We start from the raw sequence: 18970 nt of genomic DNA, 5'->3' as shown, positions 1-18970 counted from the left end.
GGACACCCTCCCCTCACATGAGATCTAGGATATGGGGGTCCCATGAGCCAAAGAGCAGGGGTCAGAGCAGGGCAGGGACCAGCACTTACTGAGCTCTTACTATGTGCCCGGGCACCTGTCTTTCTGCATACATCCCCCTCTCCCTGCCCCTGCCATTGGAGATGTGTATTATTCTCCCACATTACAGAGCAGGAAACTGAGGCTCAGGAAAGGAGATGTTTTACCCAAGGCTGCCCTCTGGTACAAGGTCCACTCACTTCCCGACACCAGGTGCTTGTCAGGACAGAAACAGCCCCTGGGCCAAGTCTCCAGGACCTCCGCACCCCCTTTCCATAACTGGTGCCATCTACACACTGCCTGCCTCAAATATACACCCCGCTGAGGCCCCCCAGGAGGGAGGGAGGTGCTGGTCCACTGCCTTGGGCAGCTGGCAGAGAGGACAGGAACCTTGGCATGGCCAGAACTGTGTCCGGATCTGTCCGGTCCACATGTCCCCAAACTCTGGCTCACCCTAACGATGGGCATCCAGGCCCAACCCCTCTGCCAGCCCGCTACCTCCAGCCTCTTCCCATTCCTACCAGGCTGCGCCACGGAGCTGGGGAGGGACAGAGGTGGGATGGCACCAGGAGTGAGGTGAGAGAAGCCCAGTGGTGGCATCCACACCTCCCCGGGTCCCCAGCCCCTCTCCCCGCTCTGCAGGAGGGCCATAGCATCCGTAGGGCGCTCATGCCCACCTCTCAGCGACTCCCTCCCCCTGTCTTCATTCTGCCCATGGCAAAACCGAGGCTCACCAGGGTGAAGCAATCCTCCCATGGCCCCTCAGCAGATGTGGCCCTTCCTCCAGCCTCAGCAGCACATCACCCCTGGAAGTCTGACGGCTGCCCTCCTCACTGCAGGCTCCCTCACAGACCGCCTCAGGGAAGAGAGCCTGGAGGGCGGACTTGGCCAAGGACTCCTTCTACAGATGTCCGCACCAGCCCGGCAAACCACTGCTGCCTCCTCTGTGCGGGACAGTCCAGGCACCGCCAAGCTACCAGTCAGACCCCTCCCCACCCGAGCCCCAACTCCGCCCAGACCCCCTCACCAGCCCCTTCCCCACCCTTCCCGTCTCTGCCCACGTCCCTTCGCCCACCCTGTCCTCAGCCTGAGCTCGCCCGGCCCGCAGGAACAGGGCATGGGCGGGAAAGGCCACATCTGGATCCCTGGCCTGAAGCCCCCTCCCCCAGGCCAGCCACCACTCCCCCAGAAACGAGCATTAACCTCGGCCAGGGGTGACTTCCTTGCCCTCCTGACCCCTGTGCATGCCTTCGCGAGACAGCCGGGAGCCCCTCTGAGGGGGTCTCAGGCCCCCACCCCCGCCCCTCCTGCGGCTGTAAACCCTCCCAGCCCCACTCTGCCCCTGACTGGCCTCAGGACTTAACCCTCCCCATGTGGCCCCAGACCCTGCCTGCCCCCGCTCGGCATCCTTGCCCCCAACACATGCCCCCGCTCGGCATCCTCGCCCCCAACACATGCCTTCCTGGACCTAGGAACAAGGAGAGAGGAAGAGGAGGCCATGGCTGTCTCCAGAGCAGGGGGGAGGGGGGGAGGGCTATGGAGGAAGGGATGGTAACAAGCAGAAGCTGAAATTGGGTCGAGAAAAGGATAAAAGGGACGGAATCAGGCAGAACTCTCCCCAGAACAGCTTATATTCACTGTCGAAGTCAGTGTCTCCCTATCCCTGTTCCTCAGGCTCCCACCAGTGCCCTCCTCAAGCTCAGGCTGAGCAGCTAAGGGGGCAGCAGGAGGGGCTCCGGAGAGAAGACACTTCCCGGGGGCCTCCTGCCTCTTACAGCTCCTGTCTCGCTGAGGGTGAGGGCCGTGGGGTGGGAACAGGGAACGGGGCAGAGCCTGGGCCTTGCTGATGGGGAAGGACACAGGCTGAGGGTCTGCTCAAATCTGTCTGTCCTTCTGTCTGGAGGGGCAGAGAGACCCCGCCACCACCTAACCAACACCCCCCCCCAAAAAAAAAAAAAACCACGGCCTCTCAGACGAAGGATAAGGGACTGGGGGCGCAGCACCCCAGCGAACGCAGCCAGACCTACCCAGAGCATGCAGGACAGACAGATCCACGTCATCTTCGGGGGGCCCTGGGCGCAGGCCACAGCCGGGGCCTGCAGACCACCCTCTCGAGCTCACAGACCCTCGAGCAGGCGGAAGAAAGCTCTGAGTCCCAGGCTGCCGCTCTGCGTAGCCAGCATCTGTGGGCCTCTGGCCCTGCCTGCCTCCAGCTCCCCCTCCCTCCTCCACCCCACTCCACCCCCTTGTCCCAGCCTCCTGTCTCCTCCCTCCTCCGGGCTCCACTGGTGGCGGTGGGAGGCAAAAGCCCTGTTGTGCAGGGGGTGTGAAGGAGACAGGGCAGAGGGAAAACTACTAGAAACGCGCCCCCCCGCCCCCGTGTTCACCCCCACCCCAGACATACAGGTCCTGTGAGCCACCAGCTTCTCCGCCTCCTGATCTGCTGGCGGGGCTGGAGTCCGCCCTCCTCGCTGTAGCGCCCTCCACCCCAACATCAATGAATGGACAGACAGACGGAGGACAGCACGGTCTGCACTGCCCAGGGCTCCTGGGCACTGTCCCGTCTCAAAGGACACACGCGGGCCCTCCTGCCTGTGGAACGCACTCTCGTTTGCACACACTCATTTGCACACACTCGTTTGCACACACTCGTTTGCACACACTCGTTTGCACACACTCGTTTGCACACACTCGTTTGCACACACTCGTTTGCACACACTCGGCCACAGGTCTTCACACCGGAGGAGAGACCAGGCCTGAGACTGCGGGAGAATGTCCCAGCCCCCAGGCTGTGCATTTTGTTCCAGTTTTTTTTTCCCCTCTCCTTTTTTTCCTTCTTTCTTTTCTCCAAACATCTGTCCCAGCCCTTCCTGCCCTTCCTAAAGGGAGCCCCGCTCTGGCTCCCGCGAGAGTCTGTTTTTCTTGCCTGTGCCCTGGGCCAACATTTGGTTTGCATTTCCCCACTTCCTCCTCCAGCTCCCCTCTCCCCCCTCCCAGGGCCCGGTTTTCACCTCCCACCGCTCGGCTGCCTGCTTTCTCTGTCCCCGGCTTGCTCACCGGCCCTCCTCTCCCCGTACCCTTTCCCTCAGGGGACAACGGCTGGGGTCCAGAGGGTGGGGAGAAAAGGGGTGCAGGATCCAAATGGATTCCCGGGGAGCTCTGCAGAGAGAGCCAACAGAACCTGCCCCGGCCCTCACCGTCTCGATCCCCACACACACATCTCAAAAAAACTGGCTGGACCAAGACAGGGTGGGTGGAGCTGGTGAATCACCAGTCCTGCTTTTTGGAGCTCTCCAGGGGAGGACGAGAAGGCTCAGCCCCACCCCCTTCTGTAGACACACACACACCAGGACACACGGTCCAATTCACATAAACACACAAAAGGCCAAAGACAGGGCCGCACCCAGAGGAGGCACTCTGAGGCCGTTTTCTCCGATTGAGTAAGTTGGCAAGAGAGCCCTCCTGTTTGCGCTCCTCCGATGCAGATGCCGGAGGGTGCTGTGCGTGCCCCAGGCCTCAGGAACTACAGTTACACAGCCGCTGCCTCTCCCCCTCACCCAGGAGCGGGCCCTCACTGTCTGTCCGCACCACACACAGTGCAGCCCCAGGGTTCCGTCCCCTCAGGTGGACCTGCCTCCCAGGGGCGCTGGCTCCCACCCCACAGTCCAGCCAAGAATTCTACCTGGGATGGCAGGGCGTCCCCGGGGAGGAGAGGGAAGCCTCCACGCCTGGTCTGGGGAAAGGCCATGATGTGTGCTCAGGGGACTGGCACTCTGTCGCCTGGTGATGCTGAGAAGTCGGCAGACAGTGAAGCAAGTCTCTCCTCTGGCCCTTCCCGGCCTCAGTGAAGAGCCTTTGGCCTGATGAAGGAGACAGGGCGCGGGACCAGGGTCCCTTCTCACATCGCTCCACGTCTTGCTGCAGAGGCCTGGGGCTGCTGATGGTTCCGCCTGCTTCCCTTGCCAGATCGCCGTGCCCCTCAGGACCCCCGCCTATGCCTGCTGGGGCTCAGCTGGCAGCTTAGCCAACACTGAAATGGACCAGTGTTCCCCATGTGACTGGCCCCCGCAGCCACCTCTGGGGATGTCCACTCTCACAAACTCCCCTCTCCGCTGGCTAGAGCAGAGGGCGGGCAGGGAGGAGCGGTCTCTGGCGGCCTCTCTGAGAGCCTGAGCCCACTCCTGAGCCACCATCCCCAGCCTCCTCCCTGCAGTTGTCTTGGAGGTTCTGAGAAATCACCTCACAGCTTCCCAGAAATGCTGCAAAATGAGAGCAAAGACCAATCACAGTAACACCAACTTGCCTGGCCTCCCACCCAGCCCAGGGGGCCATGTGGCCCCCAGGCCAGCTCCCTCCCCAGTCCTCTCAGCTGGAGGTGAAATGGGAGCGCAGGGCCCTGGGCGAGGGGTCCTCTGGAAGGGATCCTGACCCCAGGAGGCTCCCACCCCTCTTTGCCTCCTATGGAGGTCCCTCCTGAGTCTTAACCAATGGTGTGGAAGCCACTCTGCTCCCTAACAACCGTCTTCCCTGCTGAATGTTCCCCCTGAGGTGTCTCTAACTACACTTACTGGCCCTGTTTCAAGCTTGTTATCTATTATTTATCCTCCGCAGTCTGGGGTCCACTCCCCCACTCACCCACAGAGAAAGTGTCTTAGGCAAGGATGTGTCCCGTGATTTGCATCCCCAGAGCCTGCCATACAGAAGGTTGACATAGTTGAAAAAGGAATGAATCCATCTATCAATCAATGGGTCCTAAGGAATTTTTCTACTAATATATATATATATTTTCTACTAACCTATATATATATTTTTTTCTACTAATATATATATAATTTTTCTACTAATATATTAGTAGGAAAATATATATATTATATATATTATCAATTTTTTTACAGAGAGGAAAGGAGAGGGATAGAGAGCTAGAAACATCGATGAGAGAGAAACATCGACCAGCTGCCCTACTGGGGATGTGCAACCAATGTACATGCCCTTGACCGGAATCGAACCTGGGACCTTTCAGTCCACAGACCGATGCTCTATCCACTGAGCCAAGGCCCCCTTCAAAAGCCTTTGGGTACTTAGCCTGCACACCTTTGAGAGAGTTAGAAACATCGCCTAACTCATCTTCAGCACCGTCTCCCCACCACCACCCCTACCCTGAGCTCTCGCAAGCTGCAAACTCTCCAGAGGCCGGAGTATCACTCATCCTGGGGTACACCGCCCTGCCTGGGCCAGGGTTCCGCATGCAGCAGACAGCAGACACCCACTGGTGGGCTGGCTGGGTTTCTGGGCTGAAATCCCAAAGGCCTCGGAGCCCACCACCACCCTGTGCACCACCGCACCCTGCCCTAGCCATTCCTGCGGCAGGTCTGTGTGTCATTCCACGCTCCCCTCGCACACAGAGCCCTCTGGCCCCCGGGGCAGCAGCCAGCTGAAGAAACAGTCTGGACTGCAGGCTCCAGGGCTGGCCCTGGGCCCGGAGGCTGGCTGCACTGAGGCAGCGGGAAGGGAGGAATGAAGGTGATGGCCTTGTATGCCTCAGCCTGGCACTCCGCCCTCCTAGCCTCAGTTTCCTCACCTTCAAAATGGCCAGCAGCTGGTCACTACGGTCCCTTCCAGCCCCACCGTCTGTGATGCCACAACTGTCCGAGGCCACGGCCCAGCTCCCTCCTATTCAGCCTGCCTGTCATTTGACACTTGTCCATCAAAAAGTTCTTCCTGTTGCCGAAACTGGTTTGGCTCAGTGGATAGAGGGTTGGCCTGCAGACTGAAGGTTTGATTCCGGTCAAGGGCATGTACCTTGGTTGCAGGCACATCCCCAGTCGGGGGTGTGCAGGAGGAGGCAGCTGATCGATGTTTCTCTATCATCGATGTTTCTAACTCTATCCCTTTCTCTTCCTCTGTGAAAAAAAAAAAAAAAAAAAAAAAAAAAACACACAATAAAATATATATATTTTTTAAATATATGAGAAAAAAATGTATATTTTAAAATGTTGGCGTTTTCTTTTTTTAAAAAAACCATTCTGCTACCGAATTACACACGTTCTGCAGGGGGGGGGGGGGTCTTTGGGGCACCCCTCACCTCGTCCAGCCCCCTCATCTCACAATGACAGCTGCAGTGGAGAGAGGGGTGGGCAGGAAGTCCCAGGAAGCAAGCGTCCTGCTGCCCAGGCCAGGTCCAGCTTGGGGCGGAGGAGAGCGGGAGGGAGCACACGGAGGTCCGACAAGGACAGGCTCCCGCATGGGTCAGGGGGAGACCCGCTGGCTCCCTGGTGGCTCTAGATGTTTTCCCTGAGCGCCTGCTGTCCAGTCACCGTCATGCCCTCAGCTTTCTCCTGCCAACCCTGCAGCCCACTGCCCTCCACCCTGGGCGGCACACACCAAAGCCTTCCTCCCGGCCAGACCCGGGGGCCCCCCATCAAATAAGGGGGTGTTGAGCCAGCTCTGGGGGTCCTCCCCAATGTCCAACTGCAGATGCCAAAAGCATGGGGAACAAGGATCTGGCACCAAAGCACTTGGCAACCGTATCTATACCTTCTGCCCCCTCAGACTCTGCCTCTCTACCCGCTGCCAGGCAGGCATTTAGTGTGCTTCTGCGTGTCTGCCTCCTACCGGCTCCCTGTTCACAAACGCAGCAGCTGAGGCCCAGAGAGGCACAGCAGCTTGCTCAGGGTCACACAGCTCACAGGCGTGAGAATGGAGTCCGGGGCATCTGGCTCCACACTTCGCAGGGACCGAGGATTCCCTGTTGCTCCTCAGCAATAGTGACCCAGGGCTTAGGAGCTCCGGTCCCGTAGCTTGGTGATGTGTGAGCCAGCTCCCCCGTCCTCACCCACAGGCTGGTGCCGCGGCCTCAGAAAGAAACCAGCTACGCAGGCCCGGGTCTGGCTTGGGTCAGGGGGTGATGCCAGAGGGGCGGGGGGAGGACCAGAGGGACACAAAGGACAGAGCTGCCACGTGGGTCAGGATGAAACCAACTGGCTCTCCAGTGACTCCAGAAAAGCCAACGGGAAAACCATAGTCCTGGCGAGGCTCGGGGCCCGGGATTGAGTGAGGACAGGGCCTGGCACCTGCCGCCCACGGGGGAGCCCGGTGACATCACCTGCTCGCCGTACACACTCAGCCTCCGAGCTCGGGACAGTCAGAGCCCGGCAGAGCCTCGTGTGCCCCTGCACCACACAGGCCGCTCACCGCGCAGGAGGACAGCCGGGATGTGAGTGGACACTGAGTCCTGTCCCTGCTCCTCCCGTCAAGCCCGGCGTGAGAAGCATTGGGCCAAAGCAAGGGCGCTCGCCAGAGAGCCCACCAGAGCAGCCTGAGGGCAGAGGAGGTCCGCCCCGTGCCCCGTGCCCATTGCTATTCCTCCGTCTGGATGTTCCCTGGCAGGTAAGGCCAGGCTCCCGCCAGGCCCTGTCTGAGCCTCAGTTCCCCCATGGACACAGGAAGGAGTATCATTCACATCCCCTCCCCTTGCCTCCCCCAACCAGCATCCTGGGCCGGGGGAGTGTCTGGGCCTAATTCCAACAGTTTTTAATAAAATCCTCCCCAGAGTCCGATCCAGTGATCCTGATCCTTTCCCCCGCTCTAATTCCCTGCCTGACTCGGGACCTCAAAGGCAGGCGGAAGGCCCTCCCCGCCAGCCCACAGCTCGAATCCTGGCCCAGACGGCTGGGTCATCCTCGGCCTCCGCACATGAGGTGGGGATGGATGGCTAAGTGGCCTGGGGCACCACTGACCTGGTCCTGCGTGGCCATTTCCCGCTGCCTCTTCTCAAATCTGAAAGCCCGGACGGCACGGCAGCTGACCTCAGAGCCCACTGGGATGCGGACGGGGCTCCGTCCCCGGGGCCCTCAGCTGCAGCGCCTGCCTCCCAGCCAATCCCGGGGGACGGTGCATTGTGCTAGATCTCAACGCACCCTGTGGGCGCCTGGGGCGGAAGCCTGCTGGCTGGCACTTCTCCCCGCTGCGGAGGGGCAGAGAGGGAAACTGAGGCCCGGGGCAGCCCCGGGGAGGAGGAGCTGAACATGCAGGCTTCTCATGGAGTGGGAGGATGCTTCCCATCCATAGGATGGGGAACAGAGATCCTGGGAGAAACCCTCCCCTCCCGTTACCCAGGTCAGGCCTGCCTGCGGTCTACAGGAGGTGGCCCGCATTGAAAAGACATCGTCTTCACAATAAGGCTGTCCCTGGTTCTTCCTGAGCACCTACTATGGAGTGGGCACCTTGGTGAATGCTTTAAATGCATTTAATCCTCACAACAGCCCATTCTACGCCGGAGCACACTGAGGTCCAGCAGACTCGGTCGCTTGTCCAGGTGCACAGCTAGTGAATGGCAGAGCCGGGCAGACTGGCTCTGAGCTGGCCCTCTTAACCAGAGAGGCGCATCCAGCCCCCTCCCATGACAAGACCCCCCGGTTTCCGACAGGAGAGGACAGGGACCCGAAAGCCAGGACCCGGATCCCTCAGAAGGCCTCCTGGAGCTCAAGGTCATGCTCTTGGAGTTCTCTCTGCCCCTGGGGGGGAATCTGAGGTTACACACAGTTTTTCCAGTTCTTACTCTTTGAGTCAGCTATGCCCCCACCTCTGCCTCCCCCCCCCCCCCCCCCCCCCACACACACATGCATGCGCCCGGAAGGCACTGTATGATCTTCTCTGCGAGGACCCCAGAGAGAAAGGTGGCCAACCCGGGGCCCCCCACCCCACCCCGCAGCACAGCAGGTCCCCCCAGACCCCTCCTCACCCACTACGCCAGCTGCTGCCCCACCCTGGGGCCCCAGCCCCCCTCTTCTTCCCGTCCGGTCCCCGGGGTCCTCTGTCCCCCTGAATAGATGGGAATCCCCCTTCAGCCCCATCTCCATCTCGCTGTCAGTGCCCAGCTCTTATGCTGGGTTCTCAGTGGGGACCCAGGAACTCGCCCCCCCCTTTCACAGACATGGGGAGGATTCTGAAGCCCCCAGGCCCCCTGTCCCCCAATCCCCACCGCCTCCCCCAGACGCCGTGCTCTCCTCCAGGCTTCAGACTCGGGATGGGCAGGGAGGCTGAGCGCGGGGAAGGCGGCCACTCCCCCTGGTGGACGCACCGGTGTGGCCGGCGCGGGAGGAGCTGCGGGAGTCCCCAAACTCTGGGACCCGCGGGCTGAGACGGTCCCCGCCGGCGGGGCAGGGTCCGCGGGGGAGATGCCGGGGGCGGCGGGCAGTGCAGGCGGCGGACGCTTACCTGGCTGCGGAGGCACAGGCGCAGCGGCAGGAGGCAGGAGAAGAGGTACTTGCCCCATCCGATCACGCAGGAGAAGCACCAGCCCAGCCGGGTCATGCTGGCGAGGGGGTGCCCGGGGCGCGGGGCCGCGGGGAGAGGACCGGCCGCCGCGGGAGCGGAGGGAGCGGGTTTGGGGTGCGAGGGGGGCGGGCGAGGAGGGAGACCGGAGCCCTGCCCCGGGGCGTCCCGGATCCTCCGCCAGCCGGGCAGATCCTCCTCTGGATCGCTCTACCCGGAGGAGGAGGAGGAGGAGGAGGAGGAGGAGGAGGAGGGGGAGGAGGGGGAGGAGGAGGAGGGGGAGGAGGAGGAGCACGGTGGGGGCCCAGCAGGGCGACCCCACGGTGCCTCCATCTCTCTGGAACCCCCCGCGGGAGGCGCGTCCACCCTTCGGGACCTCCGCCGCCGCTCCCTCCCCTCCCTTCCGGGGGCGCTGGCCCCGGCCGCCTGCTGCCGGGGGGCCGGGGGGCGGCACGGGCACCGCGGACTTGGGAGGCGCGGGGAGGGCGCGGCGCCGGCGTCCACCTGCCGGGCAGGCGCGGCGGCACTGCGCTCCCTCCCGCCGCAGGAGCGTGCGCGGTGCGTGCGTGGATCCCCTCCAACCTCACATCGCTCCCCAGAGCATAATGAGATTGACTTAAATGGAAGCCACCGGCTTCCACCGCGGAAGCCAAAGAGTCCAGGGGCCCAGGGGTGCACATGGGGACACTGAACACAGCCTGAGCCGGCTGTCCCCACTCACCGCCCGCCTCTGCCCCTGCCCCGCCCCACGCCCCACGCCCCACGCCCCTGCTGGGCCTCGCCCCAGCGCCTCCAGGGGAGAGAGAGCCCCACAGGCTGGAAGGGACGCTGCCTCCGAGGCTGACCAGCGTGGACAGCTCCAGCGGGAGCCTCCTGCTCAGGGTGGTGTGTTCCACTGCCCTGTCCACGCTGTGCTGCCTGTGCCATCGTCCTCCTCCGCCTCTGCTGTGCTCAGAGGATGTGCAAGAATGGGCCTCTGGGGAATATTGTCCGGGGTGGAACTGAGGAGAGGGCAGAAGACAGAGGTGGGAAAGAGGTGCTGGCCTCTGACAGAGGGAGAAAGAAACGGAGTCACACACACAGAGAGAGAGGCAGGAGACACGCAGACATACCGCGGAGAGGTGCCGAGGAGCCATGAGCTTTGTCTCTGGTTCTGTTGCTGCAGAGAAACTGGGAGGGCAGCCAGCCAGCCACGCGGAGAGGAGAGGAGAGGAGAGGAGAGGAGAGGAGAGGAGAGGAGAGGAGAGGAGAGGAGAGGAGAGGAGAGGAGAGGAGAGGAGAGGAGGAGCTGCCAGGGCCTCTTCTGCAGCAACAGGCCGCTGGAGCGCCAGCCAGGTCCCTCCCCCACTCTCCCACCCCCTGCGGTCTGCACGCCTGGGCCCGGCTTCCCTGGGCACCACATCGGGGCCATTCTTCCTGGAAACGCTGTCTCCCTCACCCCTTCCCCGGGGAGGATGGAGACACGCAGACAGCCTCGGGGGGCTGTAAGCAGGGGCTCCTTCCTGAGGAGCTGAGGGCTCTCCGCTAGCTGCCCCTGACCCTGACCCAAGCCCCCTTCATGCCAGAACCTAGCCCCCCAGCTCCCCACGGAGACGGGGCAGAAGGCACCGCGCTTCAGACACTGGGCAGAAGTACAGAGAGGGGGAAGGGTAGCTGGAGAGAGGAGAGAGGCCGCAGACAGGCTCCTCAGTCCCTCACAGTCCCTCAATGAGGGGGACCCGCCCCCCCCCCCCACACACACACACACTCGAAGGCTCTGTATGAAAACTGGTGAGGGGAAGGCGGATGCATCAGGGGAGTGGAGTAGAGACTAGAATTTAGACCCTTGTTACTTAGATTAGTAGATCACTGCTGAAACCGGTGTGGATCAGTGGATAGTGTCGGCCTGCGGACTGAAAGGTCTCAGGTTCGATTCCGGTCAAGGGCATGTACCTTGGTTGCGGGCACCTCCCCAGTAGGGGGTGTGCAAGAGGCAGCTGATCGATGATTCTCCCTCATCGATGTTTCTAACTCTCTATCCCGCTCTCTTCCTCTCTGTAAAAAATCAATAAAATACATATTAAAAAATAAATGAATAAATCAGTGGGTCACCAACGTGAGCCAATCCCCAGCAGGCCCTGCCTTGTCCGTGCCCATGACCTCCGGCAAAGTGCCTGGTGCTGCTGGAGTCTGTCCCAGGCCTGCGGGTGGCCTTCTTCCAGTGTTTTTTGTTTGTTTGTTTGTTTGTTTGTTTGTTTTTGGGGGGATGGAAGGGAGGGCTGCCATCCCCACAGTCTCCCCAGCCAGGCACCAGAGGACATGGATTGTGATGTGAGACTGAGAAAATGGGATTTAGTCCATAGCAAGTGGAATGAAGTTTCATGGAAAGGAATAACTTGTTGATTTTTTTAAATAGAAGTTCTTCAGATAGATCAGTGGAAGTGAGGCGCATTCTAGACTAGAGAGCAGAACAAGATGGCGTTCTTAGAATTATTAAAGTCTTCTCAGCACTGAGAGCATAACGGCCCTCATCAAACATAGAAGGAGGGAAAAGAGAGGGGTGGGAAGAAAGAGAAGGAAAAGATGGCTACATCCAGCCCTTCCAACAGGCAGATCCTGTCCAAGGGGCGCAGAAGGGCAGAGAGTCCTTCATTTCCACCCACTGCCCAGCAGGAGGTGCCCTTAACCAGTGACACTCCAGAGAGGAAGTGAAGATCAGCAGCTGATGCGGAAGTGAAGTCAGGCCTGTCACTGCCTGCATCTTCTCCCCAGATCCCCCTCCCAGCCTCTGGCCCGCCACGCCCCACACAGCTCCCTGCCAGGTGTCTCAACTCCTGAAGGTCAATGTAACCACGTGCACAACCTCGACAGGACACAGAAGTACATCCTTGGGAGTTTGGAGCCTCGAGGAAAATCACAAGACCTCTGCTGTTTTTTACCCTAGAGGATTCCCAGAGCCTCCGGGAACGTTTTAACGAGGACCCCTTTGCGTCCTCTTTTACCTAAACTTGTATGTTCTGTAGGGGTGAGAGGAGTCCAATCCCAAAAGATTGCCTCTCAATCCCTTTCTCCCTCGGAGGACTCAAGGCGCCAGAAGCTGCATCCGGCAACAGGTGGGAAGCTCGAGAACGCTCCCCTCCCTCCCGTCTCTCCCTCCAGGCCCCCTGAGCACCAGGGACAGAGATATTGTACAAGGCTCCGTAGAACGGACTATTGGATCTAGTAACAATTAATGTCGTTTTTTAACATTCGTTTAAAATCTTGCTTGGTGTTGACTTGTATTGACATGACCTTCAAACACGTGGTATCTACAGAACGTGTGAAGTGCAATTAACAAGTTTTGCTTGAAAAAGTTTGTGTTTGGTTTGGGTTTTGTTGCAAAACTAGGGCTAAGAAGATGGCGGATGAAGAGCATATTCGGCACTGCATGCTTTACGAGTTCCAATTAGGAAGAAAAGCAAGTGAGGCTGCAAAAAACATCTGTAGTGCTCTTGGTCAAGATGCAGTTAGCGCCAGAAAATGCCAGCGTTGGTTTGAGAAATTTCACGAGGGAAATTTTTCGTTAGATGACAAGAGTGGTCGAGGCCATGTGTCCAATTTTGATCAAGAAGCTCTTCAAGCTCTTTTGGTGCAAAATCCTCAAATTACCCAACAAGAGCTTGCGACAACATTAAATTGTTCACAAAAAACAATTTCCAATCAATTGCGTGCACTTGGCAAAGTCCAAAAGTTTGGAAAATGGGTTCCTCATGAGTTGACCGACAACAACCGTAATCAAAGAGTCACAATTTGCAGTTCGCTCCTCTCTCGTCAAAACCGTTTGCCGTTTTTAGAGCAAATTGTTACCGCAGATGAACAATGGGTGCTGTATGTTAATTTGAAAAGGCGGCCTCAATGGTTGGACAAAAATGAGGCTCCGCAGCCCACGCCAAAACCTGACTTACATGCGAAAAAAGTGATGTTGTGTGTTTGGTGGAATTTTAAAGGAATTCTTCATTATGAACTTTTACCATCTAACCAAACCATTACAAGTGCAGTGTATAGTGCCCAATTGGAAAGGTTAGCCCAAGCTTTAAGAGAAAAAGAACCCGCGCTGATTAATCGGAAGGGCGTAATTCTTCACCACGATAACGCACGACCACATACTGCAAGAATCACTGCTGAAAAACTGCGCCAGTTGGAATGGGAAGTTCTCCCTCAACCTGCATATTCTCCTGATATTGCCCCTTCCGATTACCATTTGTTTCATTCTTTGCAAAACTTTCTTCTTGGAAAAAATTTTAATAATGAAGAATGCCTCAAAAATGCATTGACCGAATTTTTTGCATCAAAATCACAAGAATTTTACAACAGAGGGATTAAAATGCTTCCTGAGCGTTGGGCACAAGTAGTAGAAAACAACAGCAACTATATTGTTGATTAAATTTTGTTGTATTGTTTAAATAAATTCGATTTTTAAAAGTATTAGGAAACGACATTAATTATTACTAGACCTAATAGATTCAGAGGCTCAGACACAGGGGGCCAGGTATTAGACGTAGCAACGTGGTCAGTGAGGGTCAGGATGAACCTGCTCCATCAAACGGGCCACCTCCCATCAGGCTCAAACTGCTCTTCAGCCCCCAGGCGGGGGCCTGATAACAGCCCGCAGCTCCTCCCTCCCCCTTCCCTCCCAGGGGGGCTTTTACAGAGGTGGCCGCCATCTTTGGCGGTTAAAGGGTTCTCTGGGAACCCCCTGCCCTGCCCCGGCTCCCTCAGACCCCAGGACTGTACCCCAGCTCTGCTCCACACACACACACACACACACACACACACACACACACACACACCGGGGCCCAGCTTTCTTCCTCCGGACCTTCTCCTCGGCTAGAGCCCAGGCTGGAGGCAGACTGTGCCGCGGGCCTGGCCAACTTCTCCTCCACTCCCAGTCCTGTCCCCGCAGCTGGAGCCCCAGATGCTGAGTGCAGGCTAGGGAGGAGGTTCCAGAGTGGAGAGCCAGGCGGTGTGGAGGCCGTGCTGGCAGAGAGGGGCTGCTCTGGGCCTTCTCCCCAAGATGGAACCCCGAGAGCACTCTTTTCCCCGGAGAAACTGGAGGAGAGGAAACCTCCCTGAGGCCGTCAGCGGAGGTGTCAGGGAGAACAGAGCAGGTCAGAGCCGCAGCCCCCTGGGGACAGGCCGCGGGAGGAGGGCCGCCTGGCTCAGGGCAGGCACAGAGCTTCCTCTGTCCGGGCCCCGGGGCCGCCGTGCCCCCGGCCGGCTTTGTCTGCGGGGGACAAAGGCAGCTCCTGTGAGGGGAGAATGGCTCGGCATCTGATCGGAGGCTCCGGTCTCGTTTTCACACCCAGAGAGAGGTGCACAGAGGCCGCTCCCCGGGGACCCGAGCCTTTCTCCCCCATCAGATGGGGCCAGCTCCGGAGCCCGCCTGCTCTCCAGGCACTTTCTCACACCTCCAGCCACAGCGGTTCCACCTGCGGCCTGCAGAGGGCTCTCACGTGGGGCTCACCTCCCAGGCTGGGTTCCCCAGGAGCCCAGCACATCCACCAGAGGGATGGAATTCATCCGTTCGTTCATTCGGGGTTAAATGCCCAGCCATAATTCACATGTCACACCGCCCCCTGGTTTTCTCTCCTTGCAACAGATAGGGTCCCTGCAGAGTGGGGCTCCCACCTCAGATACGTGCCAATGTCCTCCCAGTTCCCACATCCTCTGGCACCCCCACCAAAGTCCTTCCTTGTCTTCCGGTCCCAGGCTGTGTAACAACAGCAGGTGCATTTCTTCATAGCACTTCACTATCTCTTCCTGTGGATTCGCTCACCTCCTCTCCTACCAGAATGTCCACTCCCAGAGGACCTTGTCAGTTGTTCACAGTTGCGTGAGTTACTTGGTAGATTGGCTGGTTGAGTGAATGAATGAATGAATGAATGGAGGGAGGGAAGCCAACCCTGCTTCCAAACCCTTTGGATCCCTCTACAGCCCTGGATTAGAGGCCAGTAGGGAATGTCATTTTCAAGGTCCCTGAAATGTTTATACATCCCTACTCAACCCACCCCTGACGAGGGACCCCATCTCCATGTTCTGTAATAGCTCCTCAATATCTAGTACTGGTCCCAATTAAACTTGAAAGAGACCCAGCACCTTCCCTGCTCCCCACCACAGCACACACATGACTGGAAAGGGGTCACATGGCTAGAAAGTGGCGGTGCCAGAACTGGACCAAAGCCCCCATTCCTCGTTCCTTGCTTTCCGGCTCCACAACCTCAGAGAGGGAGGAGGGGAGGAGGAAGAGAAGAAGAGGAGGGGAGAGGAAGGACAAGGATTGTGTCTCCCAAGGAGGTGATTCCGTAAGTTCTCTTTCTCCCCTTCACCACCGCTAACCTGGGTCTCTCACCCCTGGCAGGCAGGAAGCTCCTCCTGATGCTGAGACTATAGCCCCCCTCTCAAACTCCAGGCCATTTCTCCTTAGCCTGCCTCGCCTGGGAAGGAGACCCTGGTCACTGTCTTCTGTACAATAAATGCCTTCAGACGCTGGCAGCTCATTATCCAAACCCTCATCCCACCCCGCCCCCACCCCTCTAATCTGCAAGCTGGAAACCCCGGGTCCTCTGGGCCCCTTTCCAGATGACTTCCATCACCACCCAGCAGCTGATGGATGAATGGCGGGTGGGGGAGGGGTGGGGAAAGACCTGTAAGGATGGTGGTTATTGATCCATTGGAGAGCCCTAGCCTGGACTCCCTCCCAGGGCAGGCAGAGCATCTGGGGGGTGGAGAAATAAGAACCAGGCTCCTGATGTCATCCTGGCCATCCCCTGCCTCTGGGGTGTTCATTGCAGGGCCCAGCGTGGAGACTGCAGGCCTGGGAGCTGGCAGCTGGGCCTGAGCCCAGGCTCCTGCAATGAGATTAAAGCAGGGACTGTCTAATTGATTCTGATGGAGCTGGGAGAGGGAGTGAGATGAATGGAGAGTGCGGAAGGAGAGGGAGAGAGGAGGGGGGCAGGGCCCGGATGAGGGGCAGAGGAGGGCCAAGTCTGGGAAGCCCAATTGCATCAGAACCGGTTAATGCAATCACAACCCCCTGCCCCTACCCGTTTCCACACAGCCCCTCCCCTGCCTGGGAAACCAGCCCGCTGACTGGTCTTCCCCGGAGCTGGATAGGGAGGGCAGGGAAGGGGCTGAGTGTGGGCAGCCCAGCAGGAGAGCTGTATTAACCGCCTACCCCTTCCAAGTCCTAGGAACTAAGGCACAGAACGGCAAAGACAGTGGCAGGGACTGGCAGACAGCTAGAGACATCTGGAGGCAGAGACACACAAATAAGCACCTACCCCTTTCTCCCCGCCCCCCCACTCTCTACCAGACAGCTTCCCCCAATCACACTCCCTGGCACCCCTCACCCCTCTCCAGCCGAGTCATCCTAGGAAAATGGGTGCGAGTTCAAGAAATGGGACCCGGGACTCTTCAGTCCCCCACTCATTCCAGAACCCTCCATGGACTGGGAGGGAGAGAAAGCAGGCGTGAGGGGAGAGAAGGGGAACAACACAGAAAGGCAGTGGGTCAGGGGGGGTGAGGAGGGTTCTGCCCATCACTCAGAGAAAGGCAATGAAGGCCAGCAGAGGTGGGGGGTGGGGGGTATGAGGAAAATGAGAGACAGAAAGAAAGCATAGGGTGCCACCAGCCAGCCAGGGAAACCGAGGCAGGCAACAAGGTGAGGTGGCTGCATCCCAGGCTTCAGAAGCAGGCAGGGGGCTGGGCTAGGGCCTCCCTCCAGGCCCAATGGCCGCCCGGAGGTCAGGAGCCCGCTCTGCACCCAGGCTCCCGGGGAGCTTCATTCCCAACCAGGAGGCCAGGCTGGTCCGGGGGCCACGCCTAGAACATGCTCCTGGGAGACCTCACATCCCCTGGGACAGGGGTCTTCAAACTACAGCCCTCGGGCCACATGCAGCCCGCAGAGGAGTCTGATCTGGCCTGCCAGGTTTTTTGGGCAGTGAGCGCAGCCGAGGTGTTACAGTAGGAATTAGTAGTTCATATAGTCCGGCCCTCCAGCTCTCTGAGGGACCGTGATCTGGCCCCCACTTTAAAAAGTTTGAGGACGCCTGCCCTGGGAAGTGACCCTCTCACCACTGCCAGCAGCCAGGAGAGCTGGCACCTCGGTGTGCCCGGGTCAGACCCCAGGTCAGAGGCAGATAACATTCCCACAGCCCTCACACCAAGGCTGGGGGCTGTGCTGGGACCTGCAGACCCCAGTCCTGCCCTCGACCTAAAGGGTGCACCGTGGCTTCTCGTTCCCCCTCGTTGAAGGGTCCCAGGCACGCCTGAGCCTGGCTTCTGGCACTTTCTATTCTCACTGTCCGGTAGCTTCGGGGCAGAGCAAGGCAGGCCCGGCCCGAGGCAGACAGGGGATAGGCGGTTCCTGATGCAGCGCGTTGGGCAGGCCAGCCCAGCCCAATCCCATCACAAAGTCATGAGGGGTGAGGAGTCGGATCCAGAGACCAGAGGCAACACCTCTGACGAGGTGCCATCCGGGGAATTGGTTCTGTGTTTGCCTTTCTTCCCTCCTGGTGCAGCTGAGAGCACACCAGGATAACATGCATGACATGTCACCTCCTGTGTGCCCTCCCACAGAGAAGAAGCCAGGAACAACGCCAGCAGAGACCAGGGTCTGAATCCCGTCCCTGACCCTTTCTGACTGCATGATCTTGAAGAAATCATTTCCCCATTCTGAGCCTGACTCCTCTCCTGTAAAACAGAGACAAGGATCCTAGCCTCGTGGGGCACTTGCACAGATTAAATTAAATGTGGAAATGCCTGGCACCCGACTGGACTCCGCAAGGAAGGCACCCTCGGGAGCTGCTGGGCAGACATCTCCGAGCCTCAGCCCAGGAGGGCGCCCTGGGGGGACTTGAAAAGCAAATCCACCTGACCCCCAAGCCTGCCTGGGTCTGGTGGCTGCACCCTGCCCAACCCTCTCCCACCAGACGCTGCCCGCCCGCCCGGACCCTCAGCCAGAGCACCAGGTCTGGAACACACAGTTCACCCAACATCCGGGGAGCGGGCACCAGGAAGAGGGCCAGGAGTCCAGCAGGAGGAAGCCAAAACAGCATTGTTAGGAGATGGAAACGGGCCAGAGGAGAGGCGGGGGAGGGGGCAAGGAGCCCAGAAGGAGGACTGGAAGGTGCTTCTCCGGCAGAGAGGACAGGAGAGGAAGCGCATCGGTGAGTCCCTGAGCTCCCACGGGCACTGAAGACAAACAGGAGGAAATGAGTCAGGCCTGCAGCAGGAGATCTGCAAGTCAGACAACAGGCAGAACGTCCAGGGAGGCACCCCACTGCCAGAGAACCCTATCTCCTCCCTGCTGTTCCCCACTCTCCTCTGAACCCCAGAAGAGGTTTGAGTTTTGAGTTTTCCATAACTCGACATAAGAGCCTCAGTATTAGATGTCCCTGCTCACTCCAGCCGGAAAACAGGCTGGCCTGCTCCCCTGGCCCCCAAACCTCCAGCCTCACCTAACTCAGCACCCTCTGTATGGCTTCTCTTACAGAAACCAAAACCTGTTCCCGCCATGTGGTCCTCTTATAGCTCAGGGGTCGGGAACCACTTCCCATCCACATTCCTGACCCTCAGGCATCCCTCTTCTTCCTCACCCAGACCTGATTCTGTCCAGTACCAG

General features: G+C 59.1%; 1 protein-coding gene across 3 annotated transcripts in view; it reads right to left on the bottom strand.

Annotated features, from left to right (window-relative positions):
- TNS1 (tensin 1) overlaps positions 1–18970 on the bottom strand; it is a 221014-nt gene that overhangs the window by 185963 nt on the left and 16081 nt on the right. For 2 of the 3 annotated variants that reach the window (XM_036422211.2, XM_045575829.1), the window contains exon 1: positions 2085–2153. The exons of the other annotated variant lie outside the window; for it this stretch is intronic. In XM_036422211.2, the coding sequence (XP_036278104.2) occupies positions 2085–2117 (33 nt within the window). In that variant the 5' untranslated portion in view covers positions 2118–2153. Of the gene's footprint in view, positions 1–2084; positions 2154–18970 lie in introns of those variants that run through there. 3 annotated transcript variants of the gene reach the window in all.

The sequence above is a fragment of the Pipistrellus kuhlii genome, unplaced genomic scaffold (assembly GCF_014108245.1).
Source record: "Pipistrellus kuhlii isolate mPipKuh1 unplaced genomic scaffold, mPipKuh1.p scaffold_m20_p_7, whole genome shotgun sequence".
NCBI classification, from domain to species: Eukaryota; Metazoa; Chordata; class Mammalia; order Chiroptera; family Vespertilionidae; genus Pipistrellus; species Pipistrellus kuhlii.
Note: the sequence above shows the minus strand (reverse complement) of the source record. Positions and strands in the feature narration are given on the sequence as shown.